Source organism: Strongylocentrotus purpuratus, unplaced genomic scaffold (assembly GCF_000002235.5).
Source record: "Strongylocentrotus purpuratus isolate Spur 01 unplaced genomic scaffold, Spur_5.0 spur5_contig_847, whole genome shotgun sequence".
Taxonomy (NCBI): domain Eukaryota; kingdom Metazoa; phylum Echinodermata; class Echinoidea; order Camarodonta; family Strongylocentrotidae; genus Strongylocentrotus; species Strongylocentrotus purpuratus.
This window is the reverse complement of record NW_022145554.1, coordinates 1,857,781-1,883,940: the sequence shown is the minus strand read 5'-3', so window position 1 is coordinate 1,883,940 and position 26,160 is coordinate 1,857,781. Positions and strand designations below refer to the sequence as shown.

The 26,160-nt window shown below is 37.5% G+C and overlaps 1 protein-coding gene across 3 annotated transcripts; it reads right to left on the bottom strand.

Annotated features, from left to right (window-relative positions):
- Positions 1–405: 405 nt before the first annotated feature.
- LOC587471 (transient receptor potential cation channel subfamily M member 1) lies at positions 406–26,142 on the bottom strand. Of its 3 annotated transcripts, none has more exons than XM_030993019.1 (23): positions 26,035–26,142; positions 24,154–24,433; positions 23,085–23,176; positions 21,358–21,526; positions 20,313–20,477; positions 19,718–19,915; positions 19,310–19,484; positions 17,801–17,969; positions 17,041–17,252; positions 16,380–16,480; positions 15,897–16,085; positions 15,432–15,585; positions 13,610–13,778; positions 12,371–12,511; positions 11,414–11,552; positions 10,334–10,567; positions 9,524–9,652; positions 8,069–8,320; positions 7,368–7,545; positions 5,539–5,671; positions 4,777–4,967; positions 3,795–3,927; positions 406–3,159 (listed from the first exon to the last, which is right to left on the bottom strand). In XM_030993019.1, exons 2-23 carry the CDS (start codon positions 24,379–24,381, stop codon positions 2,304–2,306), a joined length of 4,407 nt encoding a protein of 1,468 aa, XP_030848879.1. In that variant the 5' UTR covers positions 24,382–24,433; positions 26,035–26,142; the 3' UTR covers positions 406–2,303. The 3 variants fall into 3 exon arrangements, with proteins under 3 accessions (XP_030848879.1, XP_030848890.1, XP_030848884.1); XM_030993030.1 differs by having other exon boundaries at positions 26,086–26,142; XM_030993024.1 differs by having other exon boundaries at positions 24,154–24,455; positions 26,035–26,136.
- Between the last annotated feature and the right edge of the window lie 18 nt (positions 26,143–26,160).

Here is a 26,160-nt window from a genome sequence, read left to right as displayed (position 1 = left end):
TTTCAATGGGGATGTTGGTTTAAAGGGCAGGCTCGGCAGACACATCCATTGTGAATAGGAATAGGATTCACTCTTTCTCCAGTGGATTTATGCTATCATGCAAGCAGAGGGCTTCTAAAGAATCCTAGAATCTTCTCCCTCTGTCTCTCTCTTTCTCTTGAGGGTGGGAAATGCTTTGAAAATTAGTAATAATGTGTTTAAGATGGGTCCGTTCGAGCCACATACACACAAAACATGATTGACTAGCTAATCAAATAATATTTGTTCATCTGCATCAATGAGACGACTATGATTTTATATGTGTGCTGTAAGGACAATACGAATGCCCTGCAGAGGTTATAATCATTAATTTACAACATTGCCATTGATTCCAAACTTTACAAAGGTTCTATAAAAACTACTATGTACATGTATTGTATTGTTTTTATTAAACTTCATTAATGTACAACAATATTCTGTTTATAAACATATAAATCAATTTACAATGCAATGTAACAAATTAATGTTCTGTTTGAAAACATATATACACATGAATACACAAATCTTGCTCAATGGGTCACACACGAAACAAAAGGAAGTACTGTTTTTCAAGAAGTGGAATGTTTGATATAAAGATCCACGAGAATGCTCGATGAAATGTAATAAACAAGGAAAGAAATACAGCTGAACAAATAAGATAAGCCTTATATATTAATGCAGCAAAGATCCTAACTACTGATAGAAAATATATAAAGAGAGTGAGAAGATAACAAATCAAAAATTCAAAAGCTACATATTTGCTATCCATTATATTTAGTACATTGTTAAAAATAAATAAATTATGGTTAAATTTCTGCATACGATTTTACCAACATGGTAGGATGAAACACTACATAAAATATTGAGAAGGGTAATAACACTCTCATGAAGTATTAGAAAGGGTATAAAATCTTTAACAAGAGAGTTTGCGGGAAAAAAACTTAAGCACTTTGGGCCTTATGGGAAAAGCATTGTATAAGTAATAACAATAAGAATACACTTTAGCAGAATGATGCAAAGCTAAAGATTGCACATACTTCCTATGATTATCAATGCAAAGAACATCATAACATCTAAAAGACTGATTCAGTGCTGAACATTAAGAATGATCAAGATGAATGAAATTTACAAATTTCTTTGGTTTAAGAGCAAGATGAAATGTAGTTAAGCACACATCCATATATTGCATCCTATCACAATCTTTAAGAAAATAATTTAGTATAAAAGAAACTACCATAAATAACATGAAATGTCTTAACTTGTCCTTGCCATCTTTTTCACTGACACAGCCTTTATGTAATTAAGAAGATATTACCTTGCCAAAGATTTAAAGTGTTAATATTAATCGAAATAATTTGCTTTAATTAGATGTTCAAACATTCCATATTATTGCAGAGCTTAAAATTCAAGCTCCCTATTAAAATCTTGTTGCTTCATAACGAGAGAATTGCACAAACAGATTATTTTGAAAGATGATTATACGAACAAACCATCATATTAAAAAATGATGAGAATAGAAAGGACTTGTATTGAACACACACTGTCAGTCAGCTGCCAAACAAAATACATTTCATCTCAAGGAATAACAAAATATACATATATACATTTACACTTGTATGTTACCACAAGATATTGGGCAGCAGTATACCCAATAAAACACACACACCTGGAGTGGTACTTAAAGCTTTTACAGAAGTATGTATGAATTATATATCAAAATAGCAATACAATAAAAATGACTGCATATACATTTATTGCTATATATGTACATCAAGGTGAAAAGTATGGTGCATATAACTTTCAGCCCATAAGAGTCCTCAGCACTTGACACATATGAATATCAAAGTTCTGGATGGAACGAAAGCACCACAAGCATTACATTGGAAAAGGAGCTTTGCCCCTTTTGGATCCTTCAATGTTTTCTTGCAGGTGCTTGTGCTTGCTAATGTATCATTGATCAGTCTAAATTGTTATGTACATGGGAATGAGAAGTGATTACATGAATCATTTCAATAAAGACATATGTTCATATTACAAATGTTTGTGACCACGAGAAATGCTCATTGGTGGTCTTTCAGATTTTCGGTCCTTAACTTTGAAAAAATCCTAATCTGTTTGTAATCAATCATATATACAAACACATACCCAGTTATCCAGAGATTCAGGGAGCTTATAAAGAAAGACATACGTTTGCACATAGGGGCAAATGATGCCACAAAGCTGATGCCCATACATCTATCTACAGCTGATCTGTGATGAAATAATTAATCTGAATTCTGAATTCTTCAGCTCTGTCGTTGTTCCTCTTTTTCCTCCTCGTCTGCTTGTTCTCTAATGGTTGAGAATGCTGACCTTTGGTACCAAGCTGGATAGCTATGAGTATGACTTACAGTCGACAATGGTACCTTTGGTTCTCTGGGACTGTTCTCACTGCTCGAAATTGACCATGCATCTGCAGAACTTTCCTTAGACTCTGGCGCCACCCTCTTCTTCTTACGCCTCTTTTTTGATGCGCTCTTGGGTCTGTTGCTGTTCCGCGGGACATCACCACCTTCCGGTGGCGAACGATGTCTTGTCTCAGGTACCGCAGGAGACTCAATGATGGTATGCTCTAGGACGTAGTTATCACTCTCATCGTTCGCATCATGATTTATGTGGCTGCCGACTACATTCTGGGAAGGAATGTGCTGCATGTGGCTCAGGAAAGACTGCATGTCAGACAAAGAGAGTCCGCTTTGGTGAGAATCACCTGGCTGAAGCAGAGGTGAGCTCATTGATGGTGGCAGCGGTGGGATATGGGGTTTCTTTGAACTTGACTGAGATTGTTGGAGGAAGTCATTCATTGCATTCATCTGTTCTACAAATCTCCTCCTCTCTTCATTGTCATTCCTGATTGTTGTACTATGTCCTGGATACGGTGGACTCGGCACTTTGAAGTCATTGGCTGTCTGAGATGAAGAAGGCATACTGAAATCTAGTTCTCTCCCCACTGGAGAGGAAACAGGGATATCATGCTTTGGAGCAGGCAGTGATGAAGGAGCCTTGTTTTGAGAATGGGTTGATACTTTCCTGTGCATTTCAGAAGTTGCGATATGTTCCTTTGGAATAAGATGTGATAGCACTTCTCCCAAGTCGTCCAGCCTATTAAGAAGAAAAAGTAAAAATACTTAGTTTTACATATTTGCATATCAAGATATCTCCCCTAAATAATACTTCAACTCAGCACAGAACAAAAATTTAAAAATATGAGGGATTTTTTTATATCATATTCATCAGATAGAAAGAAAGCAGAAGTCCATCAGAAAAGAAATCTACAAAGAGAAACCTGAAGATTAAGCAAAAACTTTTACCAAACCTCAATAACAGAAACATGGGTGATAAGGCGTGCATCATTATCCCCTCACACACATGGTGAGATTTATGTTATACATAACATATATTCTTTTTCAATCGTTTAAACATGTCTGTTCATCCTGATCTTATTATGGACAGTCCCTTCTCTTTTCTGTTAGTTTCTTGTGCAATTTCACCATTTTTTTCCTTCTTCTCCTACTTGTTTAACTTTTATTGTACACACATTCAGTTATTCTTATTTATTTCATAGTTATGTTGTCATTTTCATTGTTGTTAATTTATAAAGTGTTCCATGGTTGTATTTTATTTTTGATTATATTTTTGGAAAAGGATGACCAAATATTATACTGAATGAATCATTTGGGTTTTAAATATGCAAAATAAATGAATAAAGAATGAATAAATTAAGCATGCTGCCTTACTTCTTCTCCATGCGCTCCATCCTTTGCTCCAAGTCCTCATCTTCATCCTCTGCCCTGTCTCTCTTGAACTGGGCCGCACACTCCCGCTCAAACAGGTGCAGATTAATCTCTTCAAGCTTCCTCTTTGCTTGATCTGCAGAGAGAACCAACAATTATTAGTCCATAAACATCTTAAATTATCCTGTTTCACATGTTTTCCTGCTCCCGTACAATCATGACTTGCTACAAAATTCGGATTATAATAATAATAAGAAGAAGAAGACGAAGACGAAGAAGAAGAAGAAGAAGAAGAAGAAGAAGAAGAAGAAGAAGAAGAAGAAGAAGAAGAAGAAGAAGAAGAAGAAGAAGAAGAAGAAGAAGAAGAAGAAAAAGAAAAAGAAAAAGAAAAAGAAGAAGAAGAAGAAGAAGAAGAAGAAGAAGAAGAAGAAGGAGAGGAAGGAGAAGAAGAAGAAGAAGAAGAAGAAGAAGAAGAAGAAGAAGAAGAAGGAGAGGAAGAAGAAGAAGAAAAAGAAAAAGAAGAAGAAGAAGAAGAAGAAGAAGGAGAGGAAGGAGAAGAAGAAGGAGGTGGAGGGAAAGAAGAAGGAGAAGAAGGAGAAAAGGAGAAGAAGAAGAAAAGGAAATTACTCTCTCCTAGGTGACCATTCCCTTAACCTGGGCTCAGTGCGGAAAAAAGTGCTGTAAAAAATGTCTGTGGTCTACCCTTTGCTCTGGCAACAATTGTTCCAGTCTCTATTTTGTCAAAGATATAGAATGTACGTTTGTAAGGATTGCAATTACATTTTAGTTTAAGTTTTCAATAGCATTAGGGTAGGGTAGGGTTAGAATTAAGAGTAAGGATTAGAGTTATGGATTAGGGTTAAGGGTTAGGATTAGGATTAAGGTTAGTCATAGTATTTAGTCGAAGGTTGTGATTAGTTAGAGCAGGATATTGATCATGGAGCAAATTGACACAGAAGCTTGTGTCATACAAGCTTATCATTACCTCCATTGTCCACCTCTTCGGTACAAGCCTTAATGCAGCACCTGAAAACCCATTGGAGTGACTTGTAGAGATGGACGAGAACATTAAAGGGTGGGGGCAACCAAGATTTGTCCTTGAACTCCATTACCAAGAAGTAGTACTCATAGCGCCATATGACCAGAGAATTCGCCTGGATCTCTTCGAAAATTCGACTGCAATACAAAGAAGAGGAAATACAGAGAGTGTGAGTAGAGTCCATTGTGAATAGGTTCATTCATTAAAAGGAAATGTCATTCTTTAAAACAAATCAAAACAGCTTTTGGTGTTTTTATTGATTAAATCAGGGTTGCCTGAAGCCTCATCCCTTTCTAGTACATATATGAACTGAGAGTAAATGGAAAAAGTTATCTGCTCCTGCTCTAGGTTCTCCTTCTCACTTCCCCAAGCTCTCTCTCTCTCTCTCTCTCTTTCACTCAAGTTTTATTTTCCCCACGCTGTATTTTGCTTCCTTACTTTCTCACTTATCTTTCTTAGTCTCTGCTCTTTCTATCTCCTTCCCTCTTACCCTCTCTCTCTCTCTCTCTCTCTGATCTTAATTTCTCTCCCACATCCTCTCTTCCAACCTCTCTCTCTCTTTCCTCAATTTTGTTTCTCATTTCCTTATCTCACTTTCTCTCTGTCTATCTCTTTCTTAACTTTCAATTTTCCTTCTCCTTTCTCTACCCCCACTCTCTCTCTCTCTCTCTCTCTCTCTCTCTCTCTCTTTGTCATTCAAATTCTCACCTGAATATGGCAACAAGAAGGTTGAGCAGAAGAACGTTTCCAATGAGAAGGTATATGGCAAAGAGGAAAATAACCAGCATGTTCGCTGTGGGACATGGGTCCCCTCCTTCTACTCCACATCCATCCACATCTCCTATAAGTAAAGATTTGACACAAAAAAACTTTCATTGGTTGGGGTGATCATTAATCTACATTTACCGCTCTCCACCCAGGTGTACTTGAATGCTTTTAGTGGTGTAAAGAAGCTGGTCTAAATTTAAGGCAGGGTATCTGTAGGTACTTGTTTTATGGGACACTTGTTTTGAAAAAGAGGTTCGGAGAGTCTGGTATTGACAGGACTGAGGATCGAGGAAGAAGAGTACTATGGTTGGATAGTCTGTAGAGATTGGCTTGTGGAGAGAGGAGTGTTAAAGACCAGGCAATGGAGCTCTTGGTAAAGACTAGAAATAGAGCTGTGCAGTAGCATGATCACCAATGTTGATAGATATGACACCTAGGGAAAGATTCATGATACAGTTAGGAACCTAGATTAGGAGGATTTTACATTTTCAAATGTCCATTACAAAAGTTCTTTTTACTTTCTTTCTCACATGCAATACACATCAGTGTGCAGTGGGCTTCAGAAATGAAGGAAAAACAAGGGAAACGCTCTCGGCGGTCTCGCCTGCATAACGCAATTCAATATGATAAACCAGAACGTCAATGACGTAGCACTCATCCGCATCTCACAACAACAAATATCGTAAATTTTATGTGGTACACTTTTGAACTGGTCAAAAAATAGAAATTTGATGCCCTGGAAGAGACATAATTTCATTTCATTTGCATAAAGTACCATAAATAATCAATGGAGCAAAATCTCACAATTCTGTGTAGAAGTTTATTATTCCAAATTTAGCTCTACCAGATAAGGCAAAATCGGTCAAGAAATGAGGGAAAAGAAGCAATTTATGTTATTTTTGGAATAAATTTGCATAAATTACCATAATTAATTAATGGAGAACAATTTCAAAATTCTGTGTAGAAGTTTAGTGTACCAAAGTTAGCTCTACGATATAAAGCAAACCAAATCAAAATCGGTCGAGAAATGAAGGAGAAGAAGCCTTTTTTGTGATTTCGAATAAATTTGCATAAATTAGCATAGATAATGAATTTCACGATTCTGTGTAGAAATTTTAAATCCCCTCCTAGCCCTATCATATGAAACAATCAGAATCAAAATCGGTTGAAAAATAACGAAGAAGAAGCATTTTGAAAATCTTAATGTTGATGCCACAACAAAGTCTAAGTTTGTTGACCTTAAATGGCCTTTGACCTTAACTTAGTGACCTGAAATTCTACTCACATGATTGGGGAGACTTGATAACCCTATAGTCCAAGTTTCATTGACTAAGAACTTATACTTTCAAAATTATATCAAAAATTCAAAAACTTAACCTTAGGTTAAGTTTTCGATGATGATGCTACAACATAGTCCAAGTCTACAACATAGTCCAAGTCTGTTGACCTGAAATGACCTTTGACCTTGACTTTATGATCTGAAAATCTACTCACATGATTGGGGATACTTGATTACCCTATAGTCAAAGTTTCATTGACTAAGAACTTATACTTTAAAAATTATACCAAAAATTCAAAAACTTAACCTTAGGTTAAGTTTTTGATGTTGACGCCGTCGCCGTCGCCGTCGCCGTCGCCGTCGCCGTCGCCGCCGCCGTCACCGGAAAAGCGGCGCCTATGTCTCGCTTTTTGCTACGCAGGCGAGACAAAAAGAGGAGAAAGTTTGTAGCAGAGAGTAAATCTTTCAAAGCACTTGCAAGAATACCTACCATGCTGTATAGCATCAAGATAGAGCTCTCCGTAAATCTGGAAATAGGGCACAACAAGGGCGTTCTTGAAGGGAAACCAACCAAAGTCTTGATCAGGGAAGAGCAGTGATTGGCTTGCGACACCATAACCAAGCAAGAACATGGCCAAGATACATAGGAAAGTTACCATCTCATGCATCTGTGTCAAGTAAACAAAGAAAAAAAATCATATGATCATAAAATTATTTCTCCATTTTCATTTTATGACTTGATTCATTATTTACGGGTGATGTGTCAGCAATGCTGGTCAAGGTGGAGAAACTGAAATGTACAGTTTTCAGGGTTACACCATATAGAGCCAGACAGTGACTAGAATATGAATGCTGCCTTGGTTAAAAATTGTGGGCAATTCCTGTGGGTGCCAATCAGAAATTAGCTGTGGCCACACCGGATCACTTTGTATGCAATAAATAGCCTCCACTGGGCTTTATTTGAGCTAGTAAATCTCCTGAATATCCAATCAGAATATACAGGCTCTTATTCCTTTGAAACTATTACATGGTGTTACCCCGAACATTTCTATTTTCATTAATTTCATTTGAACATGTTGTTACTGAATTACAGTTGCTTGATGAATTAAAGCTTAAATAAGTGTATTATATCAAACCAAAATTAAATCGGTCAAACTTGTATTTTACGGGCCGACAAAAGCAATTGCCTACCATTTTCCAGATCATGACCATCTTGGGGCCCAGACGTGTACTGGCAGAGAATAGCCTCAGAGTCCTGACATAAAAGAGCATACAGCCAATGGCATAGATCGACCTGCTTATCTCAAGGGCAGGTGGATACCAATGAAGACCAAAGGCCAATATGGTAGGAGCCAGGAGGCATATATCAAACTTGTTCCAGCCACTTTTGAACCAGATCTTGAAGCTTTGTCTGATGGCCAACCCACTGTTGCTGAAGATTGCCTTCCAATAGGAAAAGAAAACAATTTCAAAATTGTTGTTTCTTCTTTAACCACATCTTAAAGTCCCTAAAAAGTGTTGGGAGCCCTACAAATTTGATGACAAAATGTCACTTCAATTGTATCATAATTTGAAAAAGAATGTCACTTAAAACACATTTTTGCAAGGATTTTCAAAGCAAATTCGTTAATTGAGGTTGAATATTGATGTGTATTATCTGCATACAACAGAAATTATGTATTGTTTTATCAATATTTGTCTTCAAACACAATTTTTTTTTTTTTTTTTTTTTTTTGGGGGGGGGGGGGGATCTTTCGCAGAAGCGTGTCTTATTTCACATCCTCTTCACAGTATGAAACAATTTAAGTGAAATTTGGCCATAAAATTGATGGCAAATTTAGGGCTCCCAACACTTTAGAGGGGCTTTAAACTGGCTTATCAGTTTATGTGCAATTGATTGATCTGAGTAACATATCTGACCGTGCACCAAAATACCACCAAAAGGTTGCAGTTGTGATTTTTCAGTTAGAGCTCAATAAAGTGTACTAATTATAATAATAATAATTGATTAAGCACTTTTACGGAATACTAACTAAAACAAAAAATGTATTTGGAACAATAAAATATATACATAGCACTTAGCAGTACACTTGATATTTATATAGAAGATAATGACATCTGAAAACTCCATATCCATCATTCATTTTGAATATTTGGGTTGCATAGGACAATGAAAATTTTACACAAATGAGAAATAACTATTTTGTCAAATAGGCAAAAATAAATTGTATTAATAGCCTTACATCCTCTCTTTCCAATTCATCTTAACATCAAAATGGAAACAATATTGTGTGGTGCCTAACATGTACAGGTATTTATGCGATTCTGTGAAAAACTATCAATATAAATTCCTCCCTTTTAGCTGCATATCATGTATTCATAAAACCATACTGTTCATGATAAAGACAACTTTTATCATTCGATCATTTCCTATCCTAAAACGTTATGAATACAATTTATTTAGAACTGATTTTAACATCAACAAGAGTATGATCTGAGGAAAGAAACATATTTCATAGTTTCAATTTTTTCCTCACTTTTTTAGGGGGAGATATTCAGATGTTCAATTATATGTATTGCGTCACAAGACAAGAATATATATTCTTTGTCAAAGTTGTTAATAGAAAGAATCAAAATGACTCATACCTCTGCAATTTCTTCTAGTGCAAGGGTGAGGATCCAGATGAACACAGCGTACTCAACATACGTAGGCTCAGCTCGGAAGAAGAACATGATGAAGAGACTATAAAGCACTAAGAAAAACACGTATGAAACCTGAAACATAAATAAATAGAAACAAAAAGATTGTTAGTTTCTACAAAGCACCTGCGCTCCGTTAAGAGGCTGCAGAGCACTGGGAATATCACACACAGTACCTGATTTATCAATAGAAAAAAGCATACTAGATGGTCCATTCCTGCCGGGCAGCCATATTTGAGTGAGGATTATATAATTGAGTGGCAATTGTACAGGTATAATCATTTTAAATCAGAGAATCATAATTGAACAGTTGACTGGGGTAATAACACACTACTGTCTTAAAGGTACCATGTCCTATTTGCAGGCCCCAAAAAGAAAAGGTTAAATTCCAACGGCATTCGAAAGACAATTTATACTAATTTAGAACTTCCCTCAAATTGAAAGTGGTTGAAAATGGCTTTTAGTGGGAAAATAACGACCATTAGTTGTTGAATCATCTTGTGATTGCAATCACCTAAGTAATAGTCTGATTTTCAGACCCTTTTACAGAAGGGTCGTACATTTTGTGCTGCATAAAGATTAAATCAGTTTAATTTTGGCCATTACAATAGTGGGTTATTGATGTAGACAAATGCTCATGTATCTGTTACAGCTTATGTCGGCTGCAAAAGGGACATAGTATTTTTAATGTTGCTTTGTAGAAGAAGAAACATTTCTACTATTATCATTATTTATAAAGATAACTTATTGACTCACCATAAAAAAATAGAATCTGGTGATGGGTGCCATATAGAACATCCTGAGCTTCTTGAAGATGCTAGACCTCTGTGATTCTTTGCTCTCATCCTCCTTCTCCTCTTTGAAGCCAATGAGAAGCGGGATGAAGATGGGGAAGAAGATGGTGAGGATGATGTAGATGTCACTGGCAGTGATACCACCAAGCCAGATGTCATGGACGTAGCCCTGGCAACAAGGGTGCGAGATGAATTCCTGGTAGAGCAAAAGGGGATTGTTGAGATAAGCAGAAAGTGGAGGGGAGAGAGAGAAGTAATATAGGGAGAAATATAGAAGGAAAGTAAAATAATATACACAGAAGTAAAGGAGGCAGAAATTGGAGTAAGATAATTAAGAGAGAAAGAAGAAAATGAATTCAGATGGAGAAAAAGAAAGGGATTATGATAAAGAGAGGAAAAGAGGAGGATGATCGAAAGGAAAGGGAGGGGGAGTACATAACGAGAGATGGGAGTGGGATTTTAAAAATGAGCAATTAAAGAGAAAGAGATAATGGAGTAGCATAGAATGAAGGATTGATAGTTGTAACAGAAAGAAGAAAGATGGGCGAAAGGTAAAGAGAGAGACCGGAGAAAGAAAGATGTGTCAGTTACATGAAAACTTCCCACTGTATGTATTGTTGGTGGTTCTAAGCTTATGAAATGAATTATCATGCAATATGTAACCTTAGAATCAAAATCAACAACAGTCAATAAAGACCTCCCAAATCCTGTTTGTAATATGTTTTAATGAGGGTTAAAGACAGTATATCATGCAGAAGTATAAATTTCTTGCATATGAAATAAGTGGAAGATTTGCATAGCAAGCTAATTAGGTACCGTGTACATCAGTTGCCATCTTTAAATGAGGATTGTTGTAAGTCAACCTGTAGTGGTGAGATTCATGTTCATGTTTTGTTCGGCTAGTTTTAGGCTGGATTTAATGTTCAAAATCATATTTACAATCAAATGTGTGAATTCTGCTTCAAAGAGAAGGTGGCAGCAGTGGGATATAAACCCAGGCCAACTAAATGACTGATGACTAAAATATCGTTGGCGTATATACCTTGTTGAGACTCTCTGCAGCCATGTGAATTACAGATTTGTTCCATCTAGCCTGGGGGAAGGAGACCAACTTTCGAGCTAGCTCCTCATTAACTTCATGACATTCCTCAGTCACACCAATGGCCATCTGCTCAAATTTCCTGAAGAGTAAAGAGAAGAAAGAACATATAAAAGCTTCAAGGTTCTCTTTCGTTTGTCAGCTTTTTGTGTTCATACTCAATGTATTTGAACTCACTGGCTAAATCCATCAGATAAATTTCATTAAGCAAAAGGGTGTCTTTGGTTATAGTAGTTTTTGTTTTCTTGATTCCACCTGACTGTATGGGAAGTCAACATTAAAGCAAAGTAAATATTTTCACCACTTCTGAAGTTGATGTCTGAAGTTGATGACATGAAAAACACTATGTAAACAGTCCATTGACAGATTGTGTTATTTTGTAGATATCTGAATAAATGAAAATTATAAAAAATAGGTTAAGGTATACAAGTTTTGACTGGTTAAATATTACTCTATTTTTAAAGGGGAAAATACTCTGCAGCAGCATAAAGTTCTATAAAAGTTAAATCAAAGAAATCTAACTTTCAGGGGAGGGTACGCGGGCTTGACAAAAATTACGCAAGACCTTCTGGCCCGTATTGTCTAAAGTAGCATAATTTACACCTAGCTGATACCCTTAGTCCACTAAATTATGCAATGCCCTAAAAATATGATATGTCTTTCATTTAAATTACGGTAAGAAATTACATAAAAAATACAACAAAATTATTATGTGAAATCTAACCTCATAGACAGCTTTTGCATACATCCGTTCAATACAGAACTATGGAAATCTTGTTTACAGATGATGAGGTTGATAATGTCACCCCACAAATCAGTGCCCTTACTCGATGCATGCAATCATAGTACAAGTTAAGCGACTTTCAAGAATATGGGCCTATAACCCCTGTACTGACATACCTGGCGTTGATGATGTAATCATCATCTGAATACGGAAGGCTAATCTGTATATCTGACATGGTGGTTAAGATGGCACTTGCGGTAATGGCTGAGCTAAGCGGAGCATCAACCTGCTCCCACAGATAGGCTGCAATCTCTGGTCTGTAAAATAGAATATAAACATAATAAATAATAAATTAATTAAATAAATAAATCACTGTTTTTCATATTTGATTGATCATCCCTATTGGCTTTCAATATTTTACAGAGCTTTTTCATGTTGAATGAAAATATTATCTCTTGCAATGCACTTATGGTGAAAACTCTTGAATCTCATGCTAGAGGTCCTGGGGCCAGTTTCTCAAAACCGTCATAAGTCTAAGTTCGTAGACATCCCATAGAAACGTGGAGCAATGTGAACACATTCAGAAGGTATGATAAGCACTGGAGCAATGTGAACACATTCAGAAGGTATGATAAGCACTGGAGCAATGTGAACACATTCAGCAGGTATGATAAGCACTGGAGCAGTGTGAACACATTCAGCAGGTATGATAAGCACTGGAGCAGTGTGAACACATTCAGCAGGTATGATAAGCACTGGAGCAATGTGAACACATTCAGAAGGTATGATAAGCACTGGAGCAATGTGAACACATTCAGCAGGTATGATAAGCACTGGAGCAATGTGAACACATTCAGAAGGTATGATAAGCACTGGAGCAGTGTGAACACATTCAGCAGGTATGATAAGCACTGGAGCAATGTGAACACATTCAGAAGGTATGATAAGCACTGGAGCAATGTGAACACATTCAGAAGGTATGATAAGCACTGGAGCAATGTGAACACATTCAGCAGGTATGATAAGCACTGGAGCAATGTGAACACATTCAGCAGGTATGATAAGCACTGGAGCAATGTGAACACATTCAGAAGGTATGATAAGCACTGGAGCAATGTGAACACATTCAGAAGGTATGATAAGCACTGGAGCAATGTGAACACATTCAGCAGGTATGATAAGCACTGGAGCAATGTGAACACATTCAGCAGGTATGATAAGCACTGGAGCAATGTGAACACATTCAGCAGGTATGATAAGCACTGGAGCAATGTGAACACATTCAGAAGGTATGATAAGCACTGGAGCAATGTGAACACATTCAGAAGGTATGATAAGCACTGGAGCAATGTGAACACAATCAGAAGGTATGATAAGCACTGGAGCAATGTGAACGCATTCGGAAGATATATCACCTGTCCATGAGAATGGCCCATATGAAGAGCTCCCTGAATGGGTGATCGAAGTGCATCCCTGGGTTGGCTAACTCCACCATGGAGAGGTGCGCAGCCCCTGTGGTGAGGGCGTTTTTAAAACCCTTTGTGTGGATATATTCTTCCTGCGCAGAATTCAACAGGCTCATTCCTGGTTGGAAAACAGAGAAAAAAAAAGGATATGTGAGAAAATCGATTAAGAGTGCATTGGGGTATTTTTTCTGATTAATCATGCATGACTGAAAATGTCTTGTAAGAGGTATTATGGGGTAGATTAGAAAAGAAGAATGATGATAAGTTGCTAAAAGAATTACATTGAACAGCCTAAACAGCTGTGTGCCAGGTCAGTATAAAGGTTTTTGCATGGATGTAATAATCTGATTAGTTCGATATATGTCTGTAAAACCTAAAGGCCACTGAATAATTCATGACTTATTGTAGACTAGATTTATATTTCATAAATTGGAAATGTATTTATTGGATAAGTATTTTAATGGGAAATCTTCCTAACTGGAAACTGGCTGGTATATTTGGTTTGAATTTGTATACAACTGACAGGGTTTATAAAAAACATTCTTTTATTTATTTGCATGACCATTCAGTCAATAAAATAAAAACCATATTCTTAAGTTTCATGACTCAAATTCTATTAAAATCTATTCATAATCACTTGCAATGTATCTAGTAAGGTCTAGTAAATGAGCACCCACACATACCTAGACCCATGAAGACAAACACCCACACACTGAGACCCATGCACACACCCTCACACCTAGACACATGAACACAAATACCCACACACCTAGACACATGAACACAAATGTCCACATACCTAGACACATGAACACAAATGTCCACATACCTAGACACATGAACACAAATGTCCACATACCTAGACTCATGAACACAAATGTCCACACACCTAGACCCATGAAGACAAACACTCACACACTGAGACCCATGCACACACCCTCACACCTAGACACATGAACACAAATACCCACACACCTAGACACATGAACACAAATGTCCACATACCTAGACACATGAACACAAATGTCCACATACCTAGACACATGAACACAAATGTCCACATACCTAGACTCATGAACACAAATGTCCACACACCTAGACCCATGAAGACAAACACTCACACACTGAGACCCATGCACACACCCTCACACCTAGACACATGAACACAAATACCCACACACCTAGACACATGAACACAAATACCCACACACCTAGACCCGTGAACACAAATATCCTCATACATAGACCCATGAACACACCCTCACACCAAGACACACAAACAAAAATACTTGCATACCAAGACCCATGCACACACCTAGACCCACGAACACAAGCACCCACACACCGAGACCCATGCACACACCCAAACATACAGACCTATGAACACACCCACACACAAAGACCCACACACTGATACCCATGCACACACCCACACACCACGACCCAAAAACACAAACTCCCACACACCCACACACCTAGACCCACACACATAGGACCACAAACACCCACACACGAGACCACTGCACACACCTAGACCGTGAGCACAAACACCTACCCACCGAAACCCATGCACACACCTAGACCCAAGAACACAAACACCCACACACCGAGGCCCATGCACACATCCACACACCACGACCACAAACACCCACACACTGAGACCCATGCACATACCCACAAACACCCACTCTTACCTAGACCCACGAACACACATGAATACACCCACACATACCTAGACCCCCCCCCCCCCTCCCTCCCCATACACACTTACCTGTAAGACTTGTAGACAGTACAAGGAGAGCTCTTGTCTCCCTGTTGGTGCTGCGTCTGTAGTGCCGGTCATTGGTGTACAGGGGTTCATGGTGTGTTCCAGTCAGGAACTTGATGAGGATACCAATATCATGAAGGAAGATTGGCTGGCCAGGCTGGAAACAATTTTAATATCATCATAAAACATAATTAGATATGAATAATAGCATGATGTGAAAATATGTGCAAATATGAATACCATTAGTTGCATCAAGGCTCATTAGGAACTGATAGAAAGAAAGAAAGACATGCACTATTTCTCTCTTAAAACCAATGTTTCAGATCCCTATGACTTTATTTTGAGCAGGAGACAATGAGATACTTCTTGATTTCATTATAACCAGCAAGAAAATTCAAGGTTTCCCTGACCAAAATCTTCCATTTAAAGGAAACTTCAACAGAAATGACAAAGGCCACTCAATAATACCTTTCTGTGTAAGACATCGTCTACCAAAGTTCGTAGAAAGCAGGTGTCAGGGGCGCTGTTGTAGAGCCGTCGGAGTCTGACCACAGTAAGATAGTCCTTGATTATGGCACCACGTTCAATGAAGAGACGCAGAAAATCAACCCTGTTGTTGACAAGGGCATCAGTGATGAATGGATGCAATTTGGGTAGCTGAAAAGCAAAGAATTGGGATGGTAAAGTAGCTAAAGGCATTACACTGGGTAATATTGGTATACAAAAAGTTGTAATATGACAAATGAATTTAAAATCCAACAGTATAATAGTAAATATGATTTGGAGAATAATCAAATTGTGTTTGTAGACCTTAACCATAATGTCTTTGGGGCTAGGTTGTAATAAATCAAACTGAGCCAACGTCTTTTAGATAATGCCTTGATTTAAACCATCTCTAGTTATGAGATGACGACAAATTGAAACTTGAACTTTGTAGACTGAGATACTCACTGGAATGGAGACATCATCAGTGAAGATCTTGCTCTCTGCAACATCTGCACGGTTCCATGACATCGCAAGTGAGAGTTGGTGAAGTGGAGTCACTGCATGCACTGGGAATCAAAAGAGATACAATCCCAAATAGTTGTCATGCATAGTCACATGATCTGACACAAATGCTACAGCACCATTTGATCTGGGCTGTACAGCATCAAAAATACCAATGGTTAGGATAATGTTACAACTCGGTTGGGTTTATGGTGAGAGTCAGAGCAATTGGTCCTGACGTGAAGTCCATAATTTGGTTAGTGTAGGAATTGATTGCTGAACAATTTTTTCTAGAGCATGTGTTCTACAATTTCTACATAATGATCAATATATACATGTTTGTGTCTAAGTCTCTAGGGTTGATCGCAAACGCACAGCCCTAGATGTTCCTTAGCCCCATTCTGCATTTTGGTCTCTTTGCCCCGGACATTCATACATTAAAGTCCTATACAATTTGAATAAGAGTAGGGATAAAACCACTGGATAGTGGACCCCCTGCACATCCCAAATCTGCAGGAAGAGAGACAAGAGGGTCACATTGATTCAGTTCGCTTTTCTCCTCCTAGGCACAGGTGACGCCAAGTACTTAATAATTATAACGATAACAATAATAATAATAACTCACATTTAAGCAGAGCAGTAAGAATAGCAAGGTCAAGGTCTGTGTGCTCCTTCTTCTGCATCTCAAAGACGGTCAAGAGATCTTCATCCAAAACACACTGGTCAATCTTATCCATAATCTCAACCATCTCTTGGCTTTCATATCCAATGCTTAGCAGGACATGGATCTTCTCACGTAGGATTGGCAGACACGATGGCTTCACACAACGAACTCCTCTAGGATAGAGAATAGCATTGGCATCATAATAAAGGATAAATACTCTCATGAAAAATAGGTTACTAGCTGGCACAATTCTTATCCACTGCCTTGCATTCATGTGCACTCAGGCATACACAATGACTTTCATTTTCGCATCATGTACCTCTCAAGTTGAGATTACTCTATACATTTATATGACTGGAAGAAACCTTTCTATCTATCAAATCAGTTTCAGGAAAACTGGTAGACAATTTGCAGGTTTAGGTCAAATACACATGTACATGTATGCTCACATACTTTGGATTCAAGCACAACTAGAGGAAGAAAGGGAGCAACTCACTAATATTTTCCATTGACTCTGCAAACAGATACCAGTACCTATTGCTTGACAGCTGAGAGCTGGAAGGAAACAAATTGCACATTACTGTTGATCAGTTTGGCATACTGGTACATTTACGGGCTTGACAGCTTAGCGCAAGAAAGGAACAAGTCACCCAATCTTTTCAGCATGCCTATTTGCATATTAGAGGGTTAGGCAACCAAGAGCTAGAAGGGACTAACTCACCCATTCTCTTCAGCATGTCTAGTTGCGTAGGAGAGGATATCAGCTACGCGTCCTGTACCGTTGCATAGGATGACAGGTGTCCGTCTCTGGACAGCTTGGACCACCGTATCAATGGTATCTACACCTCCCTCTAAGATCACATTCACCACCGGTATACCAAGACCACCCTCTGAATCATGGAGAAAATAAGCAAGAGCTGGATGAAATATATTGCATAGCAAGGGGAGTATCTGATTGACCAGACCGCCTTGGTCTTTTATGGTAGCTTAATTTGATTTGCATCTGCCCCGTATTTGTATAATCTTTTTATTAGAATTGCATAAAAAGGAACTCTAACTTAAAAGTCAACTTTGCCACCATGGTAAAATTTTGTTTCGCTACCAGTGCAGATTGGCACACAATTTGCCACACATGCCAAGTACAAGTATGTTACAGTTACACCATCATGAATGCATGATAAAGTTAACCCATTGTCTATAGGAACTGGGTGGCTCCTGTACTAACCCTATGGTAATGAGAGACTTTAGTAGTCAATGGGTAAATAGCCATATTCTAGCTGGGATCAGACCTACATTGAATATGAAGTAAAGTTATACATTTGATGTGAACTTTAATTCATAACTCCACAATAATTGGTAGCATATGGGGAACAGCATGACCAACTATTGACTTGCACATTTATTACCAGCAACCCTGGTGATGTACTGCTTGTCAATGATAGAACCACCATGACAGGTCATTCAGATATAAAGCGTTCAACTGCTATGACGACATAACGTCGGTGGGGTGATAAAACCTTGTATCTCAAAAATCATGAATTTTCAGGAGAGCGAAAAAAAATTCCTATATTAACAAATTCAGTGCTGTGACACCGTCCTTTCTTTTTAAAACTGGAATATTCATACAATTTTTAATGTCATTGTTGAAATACAGTAAAATAATTGTTTTTATATTTGAAAGTGAGTTTTTGCGTTTATCTACATTGAGATACAAGTTTTTAGTTTGTATTCAAATTGAGATACGAGTTCTTACTTTCAACTCTGAATGAGATATGAGGATTTGGTTGAATAAGTTACGAGGATTTGAATACACTAACTTCGGTACTGATAGGCCGTGTGTGAGTTACGAGGAAAAGGAATTATGTATCTTTTGTTACGAGGTTTTGTCAGTGCAGCTTCAAAAAGGGTTACAGTTACGAGGTTTAGTTTAAGGGTGTTTGTGTGGAATTTGTGAAAAAACGGAGAAGAAGGCATTCCATGGATTTATTAGGTGGTGTCGTAGGCCATTAGGTACAAAATTATGCACAAAAATCAAAATCTCAAAAAATTGAGATACGAGGTTTCGTCACACCACCGACGATAAGTGTAATATACTTCACATTAATCTTATAATACAGAGCTATGTGAAGACACAAGGAACCTTTGTTGCCTGCAGCTGTCGTTCATTTCACATGTTTTTAAAACAACCGCAGCGGATTATCAATTCACAGCTGAATAAGCCTTTACTCACCACTCTCAGGTTGCAGCATAGCCTCCTGTATCTTAGACTTCAGCTCCACGCTATCCCCATACCTGTTCTTTCTCCCACAATCGATCATGATGAAATGGGTGTGGTCTGGGTTGAGGGGCGAGGGCTGACCCCTCTTCACCACCGGGTCTACTCTGTAGGACACAGATCGTATCTCCTGCAACAGAAATGGTTTTGAAGACATGATCGTGATAGGAAACATAATGTATCTACTTACATTTAAACTTGCATGAATGCTTTGAGCCCTTTCGAGAAGCAGACCAAAGCAAGGGTAATATACATTTTTTTAAAGAACTTTCATTTAACAAACATCGCTAACTTTCATGCCTTTTATGTTCTGGATGCATCTGTCCCTGCCACTATGTTTCACCAAGCTACCTAAGGTGTTACCTCATTCTTTTCATTGATGAGGCGGTCAGTCCCCGCCACGTACGCCCAGGGCGGAATCCCGATGAGCGCGAACTTTGGCATCTTTTCCTTGGCTATCCTGGACATGGAGCGAGCCTCTCGGATGGCCGTGCCCACAACTTTCCTCACGCCAACGTTTGTGCCCCCGCTGATCACCCATACTGCAATGGTTTGTATGGCCTACGGCAAACAGAAGGACAAAATAAGAATAAGGGAAAGAGGGTTTAGCATTTTTATAATTTTTTCATTAATTTCTCTGTTGTAAGCACATGAGCACCTATTGGGTGGATATATGTTGCACATTATATACCGGTAGGTAAAATGTCTGTATTATTGTAATGAAGTTTTGGTGGGGTCAAACCTTCAGCAGAACTGAATATGTTCACTGGGCCAGGCCATTATTGCCACATGCCCTATTTATCTGGTTCCATTTGCATAAACCCACCACATAAAACAGAAGGTTCTTTCACATAAAAACAGAACTTCTTTCGTATACAGCAGAAGTTTTTTCACATAAAAGAGAAGTTCTTTCTAGTACAGTATGGCTTTTAGGTGACCTCTGCATTTGTTTGCTTACCTTGATCAATCCTCTGTTGAAGGTGGCCTGGTCTTGAGCGTTCAGCTTAAAGTTCTTTGCCCCGCCACTGACTGAGATGACCAGTTGAGGAATGCTGAGTTTCCAGTACTTGGTCAAGATCTTCAAGGCTAGCTTAGGGTCAGTGTTGTTGGAGATTCTCACATACTGCACAAAAAATGAACAGATCACAATAATATTTAGCTTTTATATAGCGCTTAATACATATGTCTCTAAGTGCTTTACAAATATACTATTACCCCGGTCATCTCCACAATCTCCACTCCCTGGGGAGCATTCCACCCAGGCGGTACTTGATGCTCAAAAACTGTTTTACCAACAATAACGGTAGCATCCTACTGGGTACCCACATGGGTGGAGAGTAGCAATTGCAGGTTAATATCTTGCCGAAAGATATTAGCGCTGTGTCGGGATTCGAACCCTCGACCTTCGCATCTCCAGTCAAGCGCTTTAAACCACTTGACCACGACTTTGGGCAGCAACTGCAAATCATCAAGCAAGACATAAAATCATTTTTGAAACTAAGATAAAAAAAAAAAAATATTAAGATATGAAATTAAATATATCTATATACAAGGAAGCTAGACAGACAGACAGAAATACAGACGAAGTGAATCAGACAGGCAATGCTTTATGAGCTCATAACATAACTAATGAACAGAGAAATGGAAGAGATTGTAAGCAAATGTTATTAAAATGGCATATCAAGGCAAAGATAAAACTATATTGATACTATTAAACATTTTTTTCAATGGTATACTAGACATAGAAAATTCAAATCAACATCAAGGCTTTAAATGGACATGAAAGGCTCATTAAATACAAGAGCAACGTGAAGGCAGCATTAAGCACATTAGCCTGAATTGGTGAGCATCATAATTTTTCGACAAAACTAATTTTATGAACATTGTTGTTAATATCTTGTTGACATATATTGCTAAATACAAGTATTGGGATATACTTGAGTGATGACTTGAAATGATGATGAGCTCTGTACAACTAGGTAAACCTATCAAACTATAGTTACCTTGACCGGTTTGGGACTTGCCATCTTTCCCTTGAAGTACAGCTGGCCGTTTGCATCAGTAGGGTACTCTCTTACGTCCAAGTCTTTGTCCCAGGTTGATGAGCCCTGGCTACTACGATCCAAGTTAGCATCCCTACAGTGCTGCCGTGGCAGACGACCACAACAACAGCTGACATTGAGACAGGAATAAGTGTTAGAGAGAGGTACATCTAACATATCTACTTATCGACTTTCATCCTAAAGCCCATGGATATTTAGTACATGTATCTTTTGATACAAATGGGATAATATGAGGATATATGTTTAACAGGTTTCATTCCAATTCTACTTTCACAACCAGAACTAGATTTTACCTTTAATTAGTAATGTTTTCACATATTTGCACACATACTGTAGTCATTACACCGCAAGGATAAATTAATCCATTTTAATTAATCCATTAATACATTTCATACAAGAAAAGAGAACCAACATTCTAGAACAATTCTGATCAAACTGTCAGCAAATAAAACTTTAAATATCAGGATTTATTAGACAATATCTGTTGTGAGTTTGTTTAGTTTTGGGGGGAATGGGGTCGGGATTCAAACAAATGTGTAACTGTATATCGGCTCGGCCCTTTGCTTTTTATGTTATACACGAGTAATCTAATCAAGAGCACTCAGGATAATTTTCCTGAAGTCTCCTGTCACTGTTATGCAGCCGACACACAATTATTTTTATCCTTTAGACCATCCACTAGTACTCAAGATGCAATTGTTTCAATATTTGAAAAATGTGTTAATTTCATTCATAGATGGATGCTTAATAATAATCTTAAGCTAAACGATAGTAAGAGTGAATTTTTGGTTATAGGAACTCCACAACAGATCTCAAAAATAAGCATTGACGGTGTAAGAGTTGGATCCTCCAATGTGATACCCTCTGTTGCAGCAAGGAATTTAGGAGTACCGGTATACTTTGATACATAGAAACACATGTTAAAAAATACAATTAAAAATATATGCAAATCAACATACTATCTTCTGTACAATCTCAGACGTATCTGCAAATATTTTGATCATGAAAGTATGAAATTGGTTGTACATGCTCTTATCACAAGTAAGCTTGATTATTGTAACAGGTTGCTGTTTGGAATGCCTGATTCTCTGAAAGCTAAGTTACAAAGAGTCCAAAATGCATGTGCAAGACTTGTCGAAATTCACTTCAACCGCACCTCTTCTGAGAGAACTCCACTGGTTGCCAGTCCGTCAAAGAATCTCATTCAAAATATTGTTAATTGTCTATAAATCATTGAGTGGTCAAGCCCCTAATTACATCACAGAATTACTTCAACTCAAAGTCCAGTCACACAGTCGTAGCCTGCGCAGTTCCACAGATAAATTATTGTTTCAGATTCCCATGGCAAAACTAAAGTAACTCTTGGGGACCGTGCTTTTGCTATTGCTGCCCCCAAACTATGGAATAGCTTGCCAATAGAAATACGAAGCACTCCATCTCTCAATGTTTTCAAATCCAATTTAAAAACTTATTTGTTCAACTGAGAGATCTTATTTTGTAGAATTTAGTAAAAAGGAGCTCTTAACCAGTGCAGATGAATATATTTTGTATAAAAGCTGCGCTATATAAATTTATTATTATTATATTATTATTATTTTCAATGAAGCATTTCAAATATCAGTGAAAGACACTTGAACAGAAAGGATACATGACCATTTAATACTTACACATTCAGTTGTTTAGGATCTATTACATATCTGATGCATTCTTTCTTTTTAAAGTTGCCTTTAATCCAAGAAGATTGGGTTGGTGTTGGGTCCTAATATCAAAGAAATAAAAAGGTATATAATTGACAAGAAAGTAGTAAGAAAGACAGTAAAATCTCCTTCAATGATGATGTAAGTGTAATATGAACCACATTTCTGTATCATAACACAAAACTCTGTGAACATACATAGGACATTAGGTGCACGCAGTTGACATTCACTTGTTTTTTAAATGCTGTGGTTTACTTTTCATATCTGAACAAGCCTCAATACTATTCACTTGAAAAATACAGAATACTATATTACCATACACTGGAAACATCTTTGAACTGTTGCTGAGAGACTAACAAATATATTAGTGTACAATTTGATTGAAGATAAAAATTGTAAAACCTATCAGATTCTAAAACAATAGGTACCTACCAACTTTGATTAAGTTGGATTAACTTCTCAATTAAATTGAATGTTCCATTGTATACAACTTTACATTAAGGTCAACAGATACAAAGGCTCATGAACGTATTATTATTCCTTATTTTGTAATGTTTAACCATATAAAATTGATCCAGTTATTCAACCATTCACCATTCAAATTCTCCTCTGAGTACGGTAACGAAATGTTATTTCCGTAATAAATCTACTGAATAATAAGTGATTTTTCACATCATCGGATTGTTCATCATTTATGCAGAACTTGAAGATAAACGTATTTGTTTGAATATGGCAAGGTCTTGCCAAATCCAAATAGATAGGCATAATTTTATTGAACAATCAATTAACCCCAATGATAACTGTTTTCTTCCTGCCTGTACAATGATAAGGATACTTTATAAAACTCATGGATCATATTTTGTCTTGGCTTTTTTTAGTCTTTCCTTTGCTGACAACAATCAAAGAAGTTATCTCATGGCACTTGAAGGTGTAGGATACATCTATTATCCTGACCTGCATTATCCTTCTATCAAAATACTTACATGTACAAAAGAGCAAGTACGGTATATTTCTGAAAATCTACAATAAACATTCTTACCGCCATATCCACAACAAAGTGTGTTGCCTTGACAACGGATGACACCTTGGCCCATGATGAACCCCGTCTCAATGACCTTTTCTTCTCCTCCTCCTCCAATTTCTCCCAGTCAACCTCATCTCCTGACACTGTATCTCTACGTCGTAGTGATGAAGTGCGTCCCACACCATGGATGCTCCGTTGGATGCACACAGACTCAGTATCTGGGTAAATGCCGGGTGGATCCATGCTGGAAGCATCCGTATCAGTAGACCTCCAGAGAATTAGATCATTGTTGGTTCTGGAAAGAGTAAGTTGCACAGCTGTTGATATAACATATACAACAAAGTCAATTTATTTACATGCACAATTACGAAAAGGAGAAGAGTTTTAAAAACTTTTTATTTTGTCATAATATCAAAGAAGCATCTTTAATTATCATTAGACAACATATCAAAATGAATAGACAAGGTTCATTGATGAGGAAATACCAATAATACTTTTTCAATGAGTGTGCATTTGACGGATAGGCAATGATCGAATGCTAATTAACAGGCATAATTTAGGATTCAGGAAATATTTAAAGTAAGAGTCTAGTCCATCCACTATTCACAATTATTTACCAAATGGAAACTATGCATATAAAAATAATAATTTCTTTACATAAAAGATGAATTTGTAAATACACTGGGCATGACAGGTTTTACTTGCGCTCAAGCCAGACGCTATAGTTAAATTTCTTAAGCAACTATTTATACATTTGTACAGCAAACACATTCTCTAGACCCTAGATTGTAGAATTGCTAACTAGATGCATCTACACCTACCAGTTTCTTTGTTTTTAAACTGAAATTTAATTTGAGATTTTTTCTTATTTGCACTTATATAAAGCTAGTTTCCAATATAGTTAAGGATTAGGCCTATAGTCACCCTCTACTCTTGGTTAAACAGAAACAGAACAATAATGTATCTTCCTGAGCCAAGATTCTCATCAATGACAGCTAGGCTGATAACAGTTTGTCCTTCTGGATAATGATAATGTACATGTAGTCATGGCACCAGACTTTTTATGTATAATTTGCCATAAATAATATATTCTTCATAGTCACTCACGACTGAGTCACAAACAATCTTTACAACTGCACCTTTTTTCCTGTATTCATATGTGTTTGGCAAAATTATCTTTTTTTTATTTCCCTCTCTATGTTTTCCTTGTATGTCTACTATTCTCCTGCTCTCTCTCTCTCTCTCTCTCTCTCTCTCTCACTCTCTCTTTCTTTCTCTAGCTCTTTCTCTCTCTCTAGGATGGGGACGTTATAGGTCGGCTCCCAAAACCCAATTACACACAATCTCTTTCTCCTTGTTAATCTCTCGCTCTCTCTCTCCTGCTCTTTTACTTATTTTATCCTCCATCTGAGTTTTAAAATATAAAAATATTCATGCAGCACATATTTCAACTATACTTCACTAAAGCAGGCCAAAAGGGCATCAAGTACTGTACTTTATTTGGTCCTTCCACTCCCTACTTTAATTCATACCAATTTCAATTACACTTTCTATACATAATTTTGTATGTTGACGTGTACAGGTTTTGTTCATAACCATGTCTTAATAAAATTCATCTCGACAATAGACTTTTGTATTCCCTTAAATTTGAATAGAATTGAAGTGAAAGCTCTTAGGCCTAGTAGTATCCCGCAACAGCCGATCAGGTGATCGAGCCGGGGACAGATGCCATTTCCCCCCTGCCCGCTGGTGTGCGAGTTAGAGAGTTGTTCCGCTTGCAACGAACAAAACATATCATATGCGTTCACATAATTTTTAAGAGTGTTATTTGAGTGAAATTATGACAACACAGCATGCAAATACCAAGGTTTTGTACACTAAAGTTATTAAACTTACCAGCTTAGCAATCATAATGCGGAACAAAGCTACGGTTTCATGTACATGTACCTGTTTCGGTCTTCAAATCAACTCCATCGGCAAATCAATCGTTCGTGCAAATTTCCATAGCTTCAGCGTAATGTA